Source organism: Solanum tuberosum, unplaced genomic scaffold (genome assembly GCF_000226075.1).
Source record: "Solanum tuberosum cultivar DM 1-3 516 R44 unplaced genomic scaffold, SolTub_3.0 scf00353, whole genome shotgun sequence".
Lineage (NCBI taxonomy): Eukaryota > Viridiplantae > Streptophyta > Magnoliopsida > Solanales > Solanaceae > Solanum > Solanum tuberosum.
In genome coordinates this window covers 177181-192340 of record NW_006239275.1, presented here as the reverse complement: position 1 = coordinate 192340, position 15160 = coordinate 177181, and the positions used below count along the sequence as shown (strand labels likewise).

Genomic DNA, 15160 nt, shown 5'->3' with positions numbered 1-15160 from the left:
TCTCCCTAACTTATTATCGAATTATCAACTACACACATATACTTTGTGGGGGTCCTATTACATTCCTGAATTTTTCAAAAATAAAATATATACCACCCTAAAACTAGACAACCACATTCTCAACATGTAGTGATGCTCACTCGTTGCCAACTGTTATTTGTTATTTTTTCCTTTGTATCTCCTTTTTCATTAATTACAAAAAGATCTTTACTCTTTTTATTCCTCCTTCTTTTCTCTTTTGTTTTTCATTCACTTCTTCCAAATTAGTCATCCACGAAAAAAATCGAAGCTATTTTTATTAGCATTTTTTCATCACTTTATATCAACCTTCAGGCAACTTGACGAGCTTGATTACTCATCTCTTTTCTTTTTTTGAATTTTTTTATTATGTTATTTCTTTGTCTCCAGGACACCAAATTTGTAATATTTTATTTACGGGTTGTTGATGGTTAAATTCTTGGGTCTTCACCAAACAACAATAGAGATTGAAGATAAAATCTGATGGTTGATGTATGTTACTGGCCTAAAATCGGTGAAAAGGTAGATTAATAGTATTGATATTTTGAACTAATTTGAGATTGATAAAAATGAAAAAAGATGGATAATCAGATCAATACCCAAAACTCATGTTTAGTTTGCTTTATGAAATTCATGATCGAAAAAAGTTATTTTATAGTCATAATTGTTTTAATTCACTGGATTTCTCCAATAATTAAAAAAAATTCAATAATAGAATGAATTTTTATGATGGAAGGTGTTTAATAATTCTATTCTTTTTTTAGGTTTGTTTCTCCTATCTTTCTTCTTCTGCTTTTTTTTTTTGGTCTTTACTTTGTGAATTTTTTTGGAATAGTGAGATTAAGGACAATTTGATTTTTCCGGCAATATGAGTAACAATTTTAATAATTATTTGATGATTTGCTTAGTTGTAGAAAATAGTGAAACAAATTGTAAGAAAAAAATAATTAGAAGATGGATAAAAAGATGTGGTTAATGTAGTGATGGTGGTTCAAGGTGGAGGAAATGGTGGTGGGGTGCATGTTGAGTAATGAGTAAGAGAGGGAAAAAAAGAAAAAGAAACAAAAAACTCGAAGAGAAGAGTAAAAAATATATATTTAACAAAAAGTCAAATTAAAAATATTATTTATCAATTCTTCTTACTTCAACATGCCTCTAAGAGAGTGAGGACACTCTCTGTGCCATGTCAGCATCTAAGGATGTAATTATTTCGTTTTAAAATAGTCTAGGGGGGGAGGGGTGATAGGACTCCCGTGAAACATAAGTGTATAGTTGAAAATTCGATAATAAGTTGAGAGGGCAGTTGGCTATTTTCTCATAAATAAATCACCAATCCTTTCACTAAAGCAAAGTTGAAAATTCGATAATAAGTTGAGAGGGCAGTTGGCTATTTTCTCATAAATAAATCACCAATCCTTTCACTAAAGCAAAGTTGAAAATTCGATAATAAGTTGAGAGGGCAGTTGGCTATTTTCTCATAAATAAATCACCAATCCTTTCACTAAAGCAATTCTACAGGGAAAATGCATAAGTACCCCCCAGCCTATGCCCAAAATCCCTGAGACACACCTAACCTTTACTAAGGTCCTATTACCCCCGAACTTATTTTTTAATTAATTTTCTACCCCTTTTCGGCCTACGTGGCACTATCCTTGAAAAAATTGTCAACACGTGCTGGGCCCACAAGATAGTGCCACGTAGGCCAAAAAGGGGTAGAAAATTATAAATAAAATAAGTTCGGGCGGGAGGGGTAATAAGACCTTAGTAAATGTTAGATGTGTCTCAGGGATTTTGGGCATTGGCTGGGCAGGTACTTGTGCATTTTCCCCAATTCTACAAGTATAGCTGTTGGTGTATTCGTTTATGATAAATTATGGATCTGAAACTTGAAACATTTTTCTGAGGCTGCCATGTCAAATTGCTCATCTTGTAAAATTTTTATGAAGCTACTTATTTCTGTTAGATTGAAATTAATGTTCCAAAAAGTGTAAACTTAATCTATCTTGTCTTCTTTATCGCCAGAACGAAGTGCTACTCTGGCTTCTGATAGAGATGTGGAGCTCCCTGGATGATCAACCTGTTCTCTTGAGGGTTCCTCTTTAACAGACTGCATCATCATCGACACCAGTATCACAACGAGAACAAGGATAAGTGCTCCGATCAGAAACATTGAGTTTCTGAAAGCCTTGTAATCATCTGAAATGATGTGTTTCTGTATAACACTTCCTTCTCTGTATCCTTTAAGAAACCGCGTAATTTGGGACCCCTGATCTTCATCTTCAACACTGTCTGAGCCAATGACCTATTGTTTGTGTAAAAGCTCAACATCAGTAAATAAAGTTAATTACTGATCATTATCACCTCAATGTTTCACCTTAGTCCTATTGGAGTATACTTAATGTGTTCTACACTATATGTGTCAGTCAGAAACTTAAAAAATGAAGGGTGAGAAGTGTTAAAACCTATAATGTAATCCCAAGCCTACCAACAAAATGCAATGGCCATCTCAAGATTCAAATGTCAATCAAATAGATCGAACAGTCAAAATTTCCTTCCAGGTTCCCCTATGGCTTTCACGATATGCATCCAGCATCGATTCTTCCCAGAGAAGAGAAGCATATAAATATAAAACCTAAGCAAATATGTATGGACTAGGTAACTAATAAGAATTCAAGATAAAATCAACTTAAGCTATTTATGCAAAGGTTTATTGGTTTTTTAGTTTATTAAAACCTAAGCAGGCATCAAATCTACAAGTCAAAAGTGACTCATACTCCTCATGAAGCAAAATAAACATACTCATAGATAAACAAAGACTAAATTTCCAAATTCAAGTACAATTAAAGTCAAGAATAAGACCATGTCCAATGGTTTTAAAATTGCAATAGTCCTGCAATATTTGTCACCCTGAAGCTTCTGGTGGCATGTACTAGCAGAAGAGCAGATAACAATCCAACTGAGCATTTACAACGTTATTTCATGTGTTTGGGCATTATGTTCCTTGTTTCTCCTTTTCTTTTAGTACTTACATGACCTAGGCGATGTCTACTAAAGTCAGGTCATCCATAGTTCAAGATCACTTGTTGGAAATCTGAACCTCTAAAACACGTTTATAATACATGAATAATTAATGTTTGTACTTCCTTTACTAGCTGATTAATTAATAGATAAGGAAATTGGAAAAAAAGGAGGAAGTCCAAACAAAAAGTAGGCTAACTACAGATTCATGTCACTCTAATACTTAAATGAGAAATTATAGAATGCGCAAGGTCATGCTGGTCGCTAACTTAACATGGTGAAGGAGCACACAAGTAAAATCTTGTTTAGAGCTGTAAAACATTGCTAGGCAAAACTACACTTGAATAGAGAGAGAGAGAGAGAGAGAAAGAGAAGGAGAGGGAGAGGAAAAGAAGGTTTCAAGCTTACTGAAAAATACTCCACGTCTCCATCCCACACAATCATCTTTGGTAGTTTAATTTTCTTAGATACTTCAAATGACTCAGCAAAGTCTTGCCACTGCTTGAACCCAACAAAAGCAAACACCAAGTCACGGTTCGCAGATGCAGCAGCTTTCAAGAGTTTTACTAGTCCTTTTGACCTCTCATCATCCTCATCTTCCACAATTGTTAGAACAATTTTCCTCTTGTCGTCTTTCAACGACTTCAGAGTGTCTTGATTAATAGATAAAACCAGAGGGAGCAAGCTCTGTTTGATATAGTCCTCAAGGAACTTTTCTGCAACCATAGCAGGAAAGATTAGACTCAGCCACTGTTTGTAATGAAATTTTCAAGGCACAATCTCAGCTGAAAATAGTTATCAGTTGTTCTTTAATATGCAGAACCAAGCAATTAAAATGAAAAACACTGTATAAAGCTCATAGCCATGGAACTAGGTCAGCTACTAAGCATATAAGCTGAAACCTCTCAAGAATAAACATATCCCAGTATTTGACAATTGTGTGTTCCATATGAAAAGGGAATAAAGCCAACACAAAGGGTTGTGAGTACACCAAAATATCAAAAACTTACTGACCTTCAAAAGGGCCATAAAATATGCTCTGTTCATTGTAGGTCAGATGAAGGGCTACCAATGCAGGTACTTTGTCAAAATCATAGAATTCCATTGTTTTATCTGAGAAATCTTTTGCCACAGAAAACCATGCACTTTTCTTGTATTTCACCGCCAAATGTGATATGACAGACTCATTCAAACCAAAGCCTATGAATATAGGAAAGTTTTTGCCAGCTTCTTCAATAAATTCACTAATAGCAGAGTCAGAATTGAGTACGGACACATCAGGAGCGACAAACTTCTTCAAGAATCTCACAAGTAAATCTGCCTTTCTTGGTCCATAATAATCTGTCGGAACTCCATGCATGAATATCTTCAAAGTTGGAAATCCACTGCATTGCAACAAAAGAAACATTTCACTGTTATTTTACCCAATAACTGCAAACATTTACAACAACTACGCCTCAATTATTGGTTCGGGAATATGAATCCTCATTGACCATGTTTCCAACACTAATTTTCATTTACTAGTGATAAATTATCCAAAATTCTAAAACATTTACAACAACTATGCCTCAATTCAAAACATATTGGGTTGGGTATAGTCTGTCTTTTTAATATTAATTGTCGCATGAAGAGCATATAGGAACCTTGAGTCCAAAGTCTCTTCCGTTTTCATCCTCCCCCAAAAAGGAAAAAATGTTTGGACTTCAGCCAATGTTTATACTATGGTGAAAAAGGAGACTGAAAAAGATTGCTGTTAGCTGATTCAGCCTCATGGGGACTCAATAGAAAACATCCTCCACTGATTAAATAAGACCCCAATTCCAAATCCCTGGGCCACAAAGTCCACAACACAACATCATGTTCTCATTCCCCCTTGCATTATCTTCTAACCAGCAGCACATTCCTCTGCTTATCTGACCAAGATAATCTGCCTCTGACGAGGACTCGCCAAATAAAATGAGCATCCTACATCAGAACGCAACATTAGATGTGGCTATGTGCAAGGAAATTCCAGAAATGTCGGAACTACTTAGATATGGGAGAGTCTGGAAGAGACGGCAAATTGAGATATAGGAAGGTAAGATTAAGGAGGCTCCAAAGAGGTTCGGGAGGTGCAGAGCAGTGGATGGTGGTGGAAGCTGTTAGGTGTAGTGAGACAGCAAAGAGGCTCGGGCAGGATGCTCAAGCTAAGTTCCATGTTTTTGCGTGCGTGTGTGATAACCTATGTGATTTAACCAGTATCCTCCTTCGATTTTTTGTCAGTTGCAATCCAAAAATGGTTTCATATAGGGATGAATAATGGATCAGGATGGGATTGCCACTGGGATCAAGGAACTGTTGAAGTGTGACCATCTCTTCTAAAAGAGTAAGCTGTTAGAGAGAGCAAACTTTATTATTTAATAATATTCTCAACACGCCCCCTCACATGCAAGCCTGATATTTTTTCATGAGCCAAGCACATGGAAATTCTTTTTTTTTTGATAAAGAACTTTATAATCACGTCAAAACTCATCAGCTATAAAATCTTTACAAATGAGCTATAAAATCCACTAAGCTATCTACCTCCCCCACCAAATCTTGTTTACACCAAAAATACAGCAAGCTCAAGCTATATTCTTTTTGATATGGGTGACGGTGCGATTCGATCTCAGGACCTCTACCCACTCTGATACCATGTTGAAGTGTGTGACCATCTCATCTAAAAACTTAAGTTATTAAAAAGAGCACACTTTTATTATTTAATAATATTCTCAACAGGAACAAAGCTTTATACATTGGGTAGGGAGTTTTAGAGAGGTTAGCAACACTGGGGGAAGATTGATGTTGATAAATAGTGTCATTGATGCCTTTCCCACATAGGTGATGTCTTTATTACTAGTCAAAGTGGAGAAGAGGTTAGACAAACTATGAAGGGATTCTCTTTGGCAGGGCAATAGAGATAAGAGAACTTTCCATTTAGTTAGATGGAGTTCATTTACACTTAACAAGAAAAGAAGGGGTTACCCTTTGGGGTGGCCCAGTGGTTTGGGCTTGGGACTTCCATGTTGGAAGTCTCATGTTCGAAACCCCTTGCCAGCGAAAGCAAGGGGTTTGCCTACTGGGTCGAGCTCGTCTCATCGGGCTTGCCTAGTGCGGATTACCTCTCCAGTGTGGTTTGCGAGCTATTACATAGGAGGAGTTTTACTCTGTGCGCACCCAAAGGGTAGTGGCTGCAGTTTCCCTTGTCATAAAAAAAAACAAGAAGAGAAGGGGTTTAGGCAATGGAATTTTGAGGCAACACAACTGCAGCTTACTGATGAAATGGTTGTGAAGATTCACTTCAGAAGAACATGCACTATGGAAAGAAGTAAAAAGTGTGAAGTATGGGTCTCAAGGTTTTTGGACTACGAAAGTAGTGACACAATGTTTTGCCAAAGAGCTCTAATACTCCTCCATAAACTTGCTCCATATGGTGAAGTCACTACTTTTTTTTTTTTTCGGTTATCAAAAAAAGTAGCGACTTCACCATTTGGAGCAAGTTTATGGAGGAGTATTAGAGCTCTTTGGCAAAACATTGTTGGTAATATTGGGTTTGTAGCGAGTGATGGAAGAATGATTTCTTTTTTGGGATGATAACTGGATTAGGTAATATCCCTCAAAGATGTATTCCCTGATCTATTCAGATGTACTGTTCTACCTGATGCTAGTTTGGCTATTCTGAGGGGGAAACAAGGATGAAATTTTAACTTCAGGGACATTTAAATGATTGGGAATCGGGCATAATGGCTGATTTCTTGAAAGTACTCAAACTTTTCAAAGGTTTGACTGAAGGATAAGATAAACTAATCCGGAAACCTCATAGAAAAGGTGCCTTTACAGTAAAATCTTGTTTTGAAGACAAAGCCATTAGTATACAGAAACTAAAGATGAAATGTTTAGGGCTTTTCTTTTTTTGGTGTAAACATAGCGTAATGGAAGAATTAGAATCAATTTATGATGTACTAGTTCCTTATGAGAAGATTAAGGACTAGGAGCTTAGTTTTTTGCCCATCTGGATTTAAATATGGGGGACTACACACCCTTTGTGTAGTGTGTTATTAATACACAAAAATGTTACCTGTTCCAAAAAAAAAATCTGTTGGAGAGCAAGGAGGATGTTGGCCTTGAGGAAAAATCTGGAAAATAAACGTCCCTTATGAAGTGGAATGGGTCACCTGGTTGGTGGCTAGAAAGGCTTGCTTGACAGATGAAAATCTACAGAGGAGGAATCATGTTGTGCTCAAACAGTTATATATGTAAAAAAGAATCTGACAATGTCAATCATCTATTTTTGCATTATCAGTTGTTACTTGTTCCTTAACATGATGGGGCTTAAAAGGACCGCGCAGAGATACATGTGAACTTCAAAGTGCTGGAATATTAAAGGAAGATGTACAAAGCAGAAGAAATGGTGGTATACTATTCCTGCATGTATATGGTGGAATATTTGGAGAGAAAGAAATGACAGATGCTTTGAAGACAAGGAAAACTCTAATCAGAGGATAATGATGAACTGCATACTTTTGTTTTACTTTTGGTGTAAACAGAACTTTTTAAATGAAGCTGAGCAATGATAAATCTTATAGAATCTTCTCAGAATAAAAATGAATTCATCTTAGGATTCTCTGTAAATACTTTTGAACAGTACCTTCTCGGTGCTTGTTTCCTTTTTAATACCCTTACTTTTCTCAAGGAAAGGATCTGCATCTACAGTCTTTGGCGATCTATAGAAGACTAACAAATTGATTAAGATAACAAACTGTGAATCTAATAATGCTAATAAATGTGTCGTGAATCTACTAATGCTAATAAAAATGTTTACCAAACTAAAGAATAGCTTTTTTTTCTCTTCTTTTGGTTCGAGCCACTTGATTTAACCAAAAAGCAAGTTGCACATTGTGAAAATGATTTAACAAAAAATAATTGTAGTAATAACTAATGTGTAAAGCAGACATACTCAATTTCATATTTAGAAGCAAGACGACTGTATTTGTCAGCATCTACTTTTGCAATTACAACGGGCTGCTTCAATACAGCAAGATTGACAGACGCTTTGTCCAACTGCAAGGAACTTTTGTCAGAGTGTTTCGTGATGTCACATTCAAAAATATCTATTATCCAATAAAAAAATCAAATGAAATACTGCTCACATGTCTAAACTTGTATGGGGAAGAAAACAAAATAAATGTCCCTTAGTTGACGAAGAATTCTAACATAGAATGCAGAGTATGAAGCTTAGTGAACTCAAGTAAAAAGCTTGATAACACCTTCTATTGAAGAACATATCAATATCATCAAACTTTAGAAAGAAACAATTCAACCTCATCCCTCAAGCAGTTTCAGTGATCACAAGCAACACACTTGACCACCCAAAATAGAGACACTCCTATATAGGGAGAAATTTTCTCTTAGAAGACAGGGAACAGCTGATAAGACTAGAAGGACACACAACTATGCCTATCAGTCTATTAACAGGTGGTAACAATCACTTCCTAGTTTTTCCATGACATATCATGATCTTGTCTGATACCAATGAACTTCCTGTGCAAGATTACTTTAAGCCTTTTACATTTAATCAAATATCCTTTTTTGATCTCAATATCCTCTATTGCTCCTATCTTCTTCTCCACTTTATGTACTGGAGGAATGACTTGCTTTCCAAGGTAACGTCATCGCTGAACCCTTTTTTCCTCTCCTGATTGGATATTTGACTTTGCATATGAACCTTACAGATTCTTGTGAGGAAGCATTTGACCAGTACCAGAAGAGGGAAAAATGTCACAACAAGTTACGAAATGAGTAATTCCTCACTAGTGACCATAAACAAGCTAATCCAGCAGCTAAGATCAGCCTCCAGCAGTGTTTTCCTCAGCCTCTTGAACTTTGTTGTTCATGAAACACAGCTTCTTTCTGGCAGTTCATGTATCATGGATGTGAACATATATTAAGTTAAATGGGCAGCATCCAAAATCTTTTTTCACTGTAAATGAAATCATTCTATTTTCTTTCGTAGCATGAAGGAGAGCTTCCTTTTCACATGAGTTTAATTACATGACCGTTGATAATCCCTCCATCCCTCTATAGTTTCAAATCAGGTTAGATCATAAACATCTATTTCTCAAGTGCCTATTTCTTTTTATAAGAATTTCACAAGAGTCAAATATAACACTATCAACACCTTATTAGGTACCATAAGAGAGTGCAAACATATATACACTAGCAGCTGAGGCAGAGTTGATTCATGTACCAGACCATCATTTTACACTAGTAGGTATTAAACTTCCATATATAATTAATTAATAATTAAAATTTTGAAACAAAACCTTAAGAAAAGAATAAACTTTAAGATGATATTACTTTATATCCTATAGTTTTGTTTTATCAAAGCCAATGTCTGAGGGACAATGTGACCGATTTTCGTCTACTTTTTGAAAATAAATTTTATACATTTAGAAGCTTCACTAAAACTACTCCAAGTTGAATATTTTCCCATTCTAATACATCTTTAAACTTTGGTGGAAGATTACTTCCTGGAAACTACAGCAATGAGTATATATCAATGTAAATCATCCTTAATTTCACACTAACAATACAGCATTGAAGTATAAACAAATCCAAACCTTTTTTAAAAAAAATGAAGAAGAAGCAAATCAAGCAAAGAAAAGGATAGGAAGTAATACCTCAGGAGAAAGACGTTTGCAGTGACCACACCAAGGAGCATAGAAATCGACAAACATATAATCAAAGGTGGAAATTGCGGCTTCGAAGTTGGATTCATCAAGTTCCAATACTTTCCCATCAACGGCAAACTGTTGCTGCTCCGCCAACGAGGAACATAGGAAGAGGAGAAGGAAGCCGAAGGTGAAGATCGAAATGGAGCGAAGAGGAACCATTGTTGTGTTCACTGAATGAAATTGTACAAGTGGATCTGCCTTTCCTTTTTCCTTTCGTTTTTATAGTTTACGCCTCCTTTCTAATTGGAGGATTTTTTTTATTTCTTCTTTCAAGAGAGAAGGCACAAGTATTCCTTTTAACTATACGAGAAATTTCGAGTTTTTGACAAAAAATATTCTTAAGCTATATTCTTAAATTATTTTTCTTAACAGAAAACATCCCTCAATTATTTAAAATTTGACAACTTTCATCCTTTTGTTAAAATTTGTCAAAAACTAACAAATTCTTCACAACATTTACGGTGTACACTACTCTCAACAAATTAAATTCCCTAAATCACTCCAATAAATCAATTCTGTTCATTCTACATACATCTAAAATAATATTATAAATTTATTTAGTAATAACGTTTTGCATTGTCTTCCTTTTAATTAGCAATTTTATTTTTATTTACTTTTCATTTGATTTGATATCAAAGAATTATCAATGGAAATGTTTTCTTTTCATTGAATCTGCAAAAAGTGGTGTCCATCGAAGACTTTTACTTCTAATAATGAAAAACGAAACTTGAATACTAGAGATCAAAATTAGCTGAATCTTGATCACCTCAATTATCAATTTGCCCCAAAATTATTGATCTAACGACATTTTGACTTTAAAATGATAGAGATGGTGTGAAATTAAGCTCCAACTTCATTTAGTTGGTAAAGGGGAAGAGAAGATCATATCTCCTCGTAGACTCAAATCGTCCTAACATTGTTTTTTTAACAACAAACAAGAGTCAATTTTTTTTATTCTTTTTGGATGCTTTTTTCAATCGGTAATAATATTATAGATTTTTTTTATGAGAATAGTATGAATTGCATATGTTTTTGTGTGGAATTCGCTAAATTTTTTTGATAAAATTTTAAATAGAGGGATGAAAGTTGTTAAGTTTTAAATACTTGGAGGATGTTTTTGTTAAGAAGGATAATTTAAGGATGTAGTTTAAATTGGGGGTATAATTTAAGGATGTTTTTAGCCAAAAACTCAAAAATTTCAATACACATTAATTATATATCATCTTAAATTATTTTAAATGTAATAAATATACTTTTCGATGTTGAGGTTACATAATGAATATGTTTACTCTCTTGAAAGCAGGTGAACGATAAAAAAGAAGTATTAAGAACTGATTAGTATGAATATGTGTTTATTTTTAACTAGTGTACTTGTCCGCACTTCGTGCGGTTATAAGAAAAACTTAAATATATTTTTACATAATTAATTTCACTATTTGATAAATATTTTAATAAATAATATAATTAATGAAAGACACACAAATTAAAATACAACTTTGATATTACTTATTCATAAAAATTGCTCAAATAAAATTTTCATACTGATAAAAAGTTGAAAATATAAACGTTGATATGAAAAGTTTCAGTTAATTGACAATCTAATTATTACAGTTTCATACTAAATTCAATGATTCTTATTGCAACATTATTGGTTCAATCAACAATATTAGATCTACTCAATCATAAATTACGTGACTTTCTTTTTGTATAAATGATAGAATAATAAAAATAAATAAATAAAAATACTTTTGTGGTAAATCATGGTGAGAAAGAAACACTTGTATTGAATTCTAACATAGTTATGCACGAAATTCAAAAGTTAGAGATTTTTTTTTTCGATATTCGATGTTCGTACCAACACTCATCAAATGCAATTTGTGTCTCACAAAATCCATTAATATTAATTTTTTTGTATTTAAACTCTCATTATTGTAGAGGCATTGCGAGAAGAGAGAATTAAGTTGCGATAGTGCAACATTACGGTTGAGGTTATTTTTTATAATAAAAAATAAAAAAGTTAAACACATAACATAAAATGAGATATAAAAGATAAGTCATGATATCATTTAGTGACTTGGTGTGATACTTATAACCTAATCCAATTGTATAGAGATTATCAAAGAGTGACAAAGAAATGATTTTTTAAAATAATACGTGTATACAATATAATGTTGAAGATAGGACAATAAAAAGTTTGACAACATAAATACAATTATTTATATCATTAAAATATTATCGATGTAATTATTATAAATAAATTGGAGTAAAAACTCTCCAAAGGATAACTCCTTCTTTAATGTCAAAAAAATAAAATAAACTTTTATTTACATTCAATAATAATAAATTTAATACACATTAATCATATATTCACATTTATTATGATAAAAAGAAAAAAGAAAAAAATACGACTCTTATTACCCGTATTTACACACCATTATGTTGTTAAGAAGAAAATTAATTTATATATAAGATCTTTCTTAACACTTTTAACATAATTTGTTATTGAAAAAATTAAATGATGGAATTTAAAGTTTTTCTCAAAAAAAAAAAGAAAGAGAGTTAAAGGAAATTATTTTTTTAGTTTTTTTTATTTTTTTTTATTTTGTATATATATATAATTCCTAATTTTACTATACATATAAATTTGATCATTTTTTGATAATTTAGAATATCAAATGATATCATAAACATGATTATTAATATAATTTAGGAGTTATGATCATCAAAAGTCATTAAAGTACGGAAAATAAAGATACTTAAATTTTTGTATTAAAAATATGAATCAATGAAGGAGTAGTAATTGATACATTCATTTTGTTCAATATTAAGAAATAAATAAACAGAAAAATTATCAAAAAAAAATTGAGAAAATAAAAAGATTATTAAGATTCTTGGCCAAATATCTCTGAAAATCTCAAAAACTTGAGTTCAAATATTAATAATTAAAAAAAAAACTAAAAATATGAAGCTACAAAGTTCCATATCAATAAACATCTTTTTATAAATTATACAATATTTTAAAAATTATGAATTCCCTTTACATTCTCATGTTTTACCATAATAGTGATTAAAAGTTGATTTTCATGACTACAAAATTATATATACATGCTTTATTGAGTAGCATACATGTATGTGTTGATTTTTTTTCCAGCTTCTATTTTCAAAAATATCCTGACATGAAAATAAAATAAGTTAACCATACAACAACAAAAAAATAAAAATAAAATGAAGTTAACTAATCAAATAAAATTTTAAAGAATATTTAATTATGAGTTAAAAATAAAGGAAGGATCTTGTCATCAACATAACATAACCTAATACTCCAAAAACTACAAAAGGAAGAAAAAAAATTCTCTATAAGCTACAAAGAGAAGCAAAGAGAAAAAATCAAACAATTTTTCTAAAAAAAATTGTGATTCATATTATCATGAATTCAAAAATAATAATATTGAATGTATAATTGCAACAGTGAAAAAGTGATAGCTATATTAGGCACATCAAATAATTTTACGTTGTAAAATCGAACTGCACAAAAATGTCTAACAATCTTCATTATAGATCTTTCTCCCGCAAAATCAGATAAAAGAGGACAAAAAATTAACCAACAAAAGAGATAAAAGATGAAGAATAAGTAAAAATTTCAAAAAAAAATAATCATTGCATACGTCTCAAAATAGGTTTTTATAAGTGTGATTTTGAGATGTCATGAATATGTATATTAAATTATTTGAGGGTTATGAATATGAAAGGTTAGGAGTTATGAACATTATTAACATTTATTAAGAGTAAAATTTATGTAATTGAAGAGGTAAGAAAATAAAATAATTGAAAGAAATTAAAGAAAAATGCCAAAAAAAAAAATCATAAAAAAGATAAATAAGAATTAGCCCTTAGAGAGTGTCACGTCACCGTTTTCATATCCAGCTTTATTATAATATATAGATTGGACATTTTTATAATCAATTATTACAAATAATTAACTAACATTAAAAATTAATTCTGATTCATATGGTTCATTTTCATACTATCCAAAGGCTCACGAATATTCTCTTCTTTCATCTCTCTCTTTTGATCCATATTTATTATCTCTTTTAGATTACTACGGATCGTCATTGTTAGGATTACATTTTGGTTAAGAAATAATTAGTGGTTGTAGTCTTTTCCCCATATCAATAAAATTCTCCAATTTGTTCGATTTCATTTCTTTTTTGTATTTCAGTACATTACATAATGTTTGACACGCCACCGATAAATTCGGCCACCGCATTCCTCCTCTCATCATCGGATTCATGACATCGACGGCGACACCGACACCCTATCCATTTCAGCTTCTATTTTTTGTATCAATACTTTTAGATTCGTCATCGGTATTCCCCACAAAGCTTATAGTAATAATTGAAATCCCCTTCGCCGGAACTTCACAACCACCTATTGTGTGTGACTACTTGTTGATTATAGATTATCTTGATGACTACTATATCCACTTGGTGACTTTCATGTTCAATGATTGGGTGATAACTTTTCGAGGAATCCTTCATTAGTAGTTGTGAATGACTGATTTTTACAATGTGATATGTTGGAAATGAAGTTATCCATTTGGCTTATATTGACTGTCGAGTTGTAGAGTTAATCGATCATAAATTATTGTATATATTCACTTGCTTTACTACCTTTATGTCACGACCCATAGAACATCTTAGATGAGACATGACGTATAGGACCCCAAGAGGCCCTACACAAGCTACTTGAAATACATATACACAATATGGCTGGAGACCTCTCAACCCAATAAGCTTGATCTAGTAAAACCTTCTACAACTTATATAGGCAGTGGAACGTGAGTGTAATGGATATTTCTGCTGAATTTGGTCACTAGTGAGGGAAGTCAAGAACTCATACCTATCGTCAGTACCAACCGGAGACACAAACCATCTCATCCTGTCATAAAAATTGTTAATCTGATTTGTGTTACTAAAGCATATGTCCTCCAAATTTTCACGTTGGTAAAAATGTTCCATTGCCCACATTTGTAAAAGAAGATTGCAACCTTCAAAGAAGTTTGCGTCTCTTCTTTTACATTTTCCAAGAGCTCAAAATATTTCTGCTAAAATCATGGGAACCAAGGTGAGTTCTTCGCCATTAACTCCTTCAAAAAGTACTCGAGCCACAGAACATATGCAAGTGCTAATATGTTCATGTTCTTGTGGAAACATTAAAGTTCCTAGTAAAGTCACAGCAAATGCGATAAGACGTCTAGCTTGCCAATGAACATAAGTGCAAGAGAATTTTTCCTTGAACAAGTTGTAACTATCTGAGCGTCCATACCTTGCATATAAGTAAATGCAAAGAAACTCAATTATGTTTGAAGCATC

The 15160-nt window shown here is 32.7% G+C and overlaps 1 protein-coding gene across 1 annotated transcript; it reads right to left on the bottom strand.

Annotated features, from left to right (window-relative positions):
• Positions 1-1898: 1898 nt before the first annotated feature.
• On the bottom strand, positions 1899-10035 carry LOC102597916 (protein disulfide-isomerase 5-2-like). The gene is made up of 5 exons (XM_006361306.2): positions 9735-10035; positions 8012-8115; positions 4051-4421; positions 3445-3752; positions 1899-2320 (listed from the first exon to the last, which is right to left on the bottom strand). The coding sequence occupies exons 1-5, from the start codon at positions 9945-9947 to the stop codon at positions 2012-2014; spliced, it is 1305 nt and encodes a 434-aa protein (XP_006361368.1). The 5' UTR covers positions 9948-10035; the 3' UTR covers positions 1899-2011.
• Positions 10036-15160: the final 5125 nt, after the last annotated feature.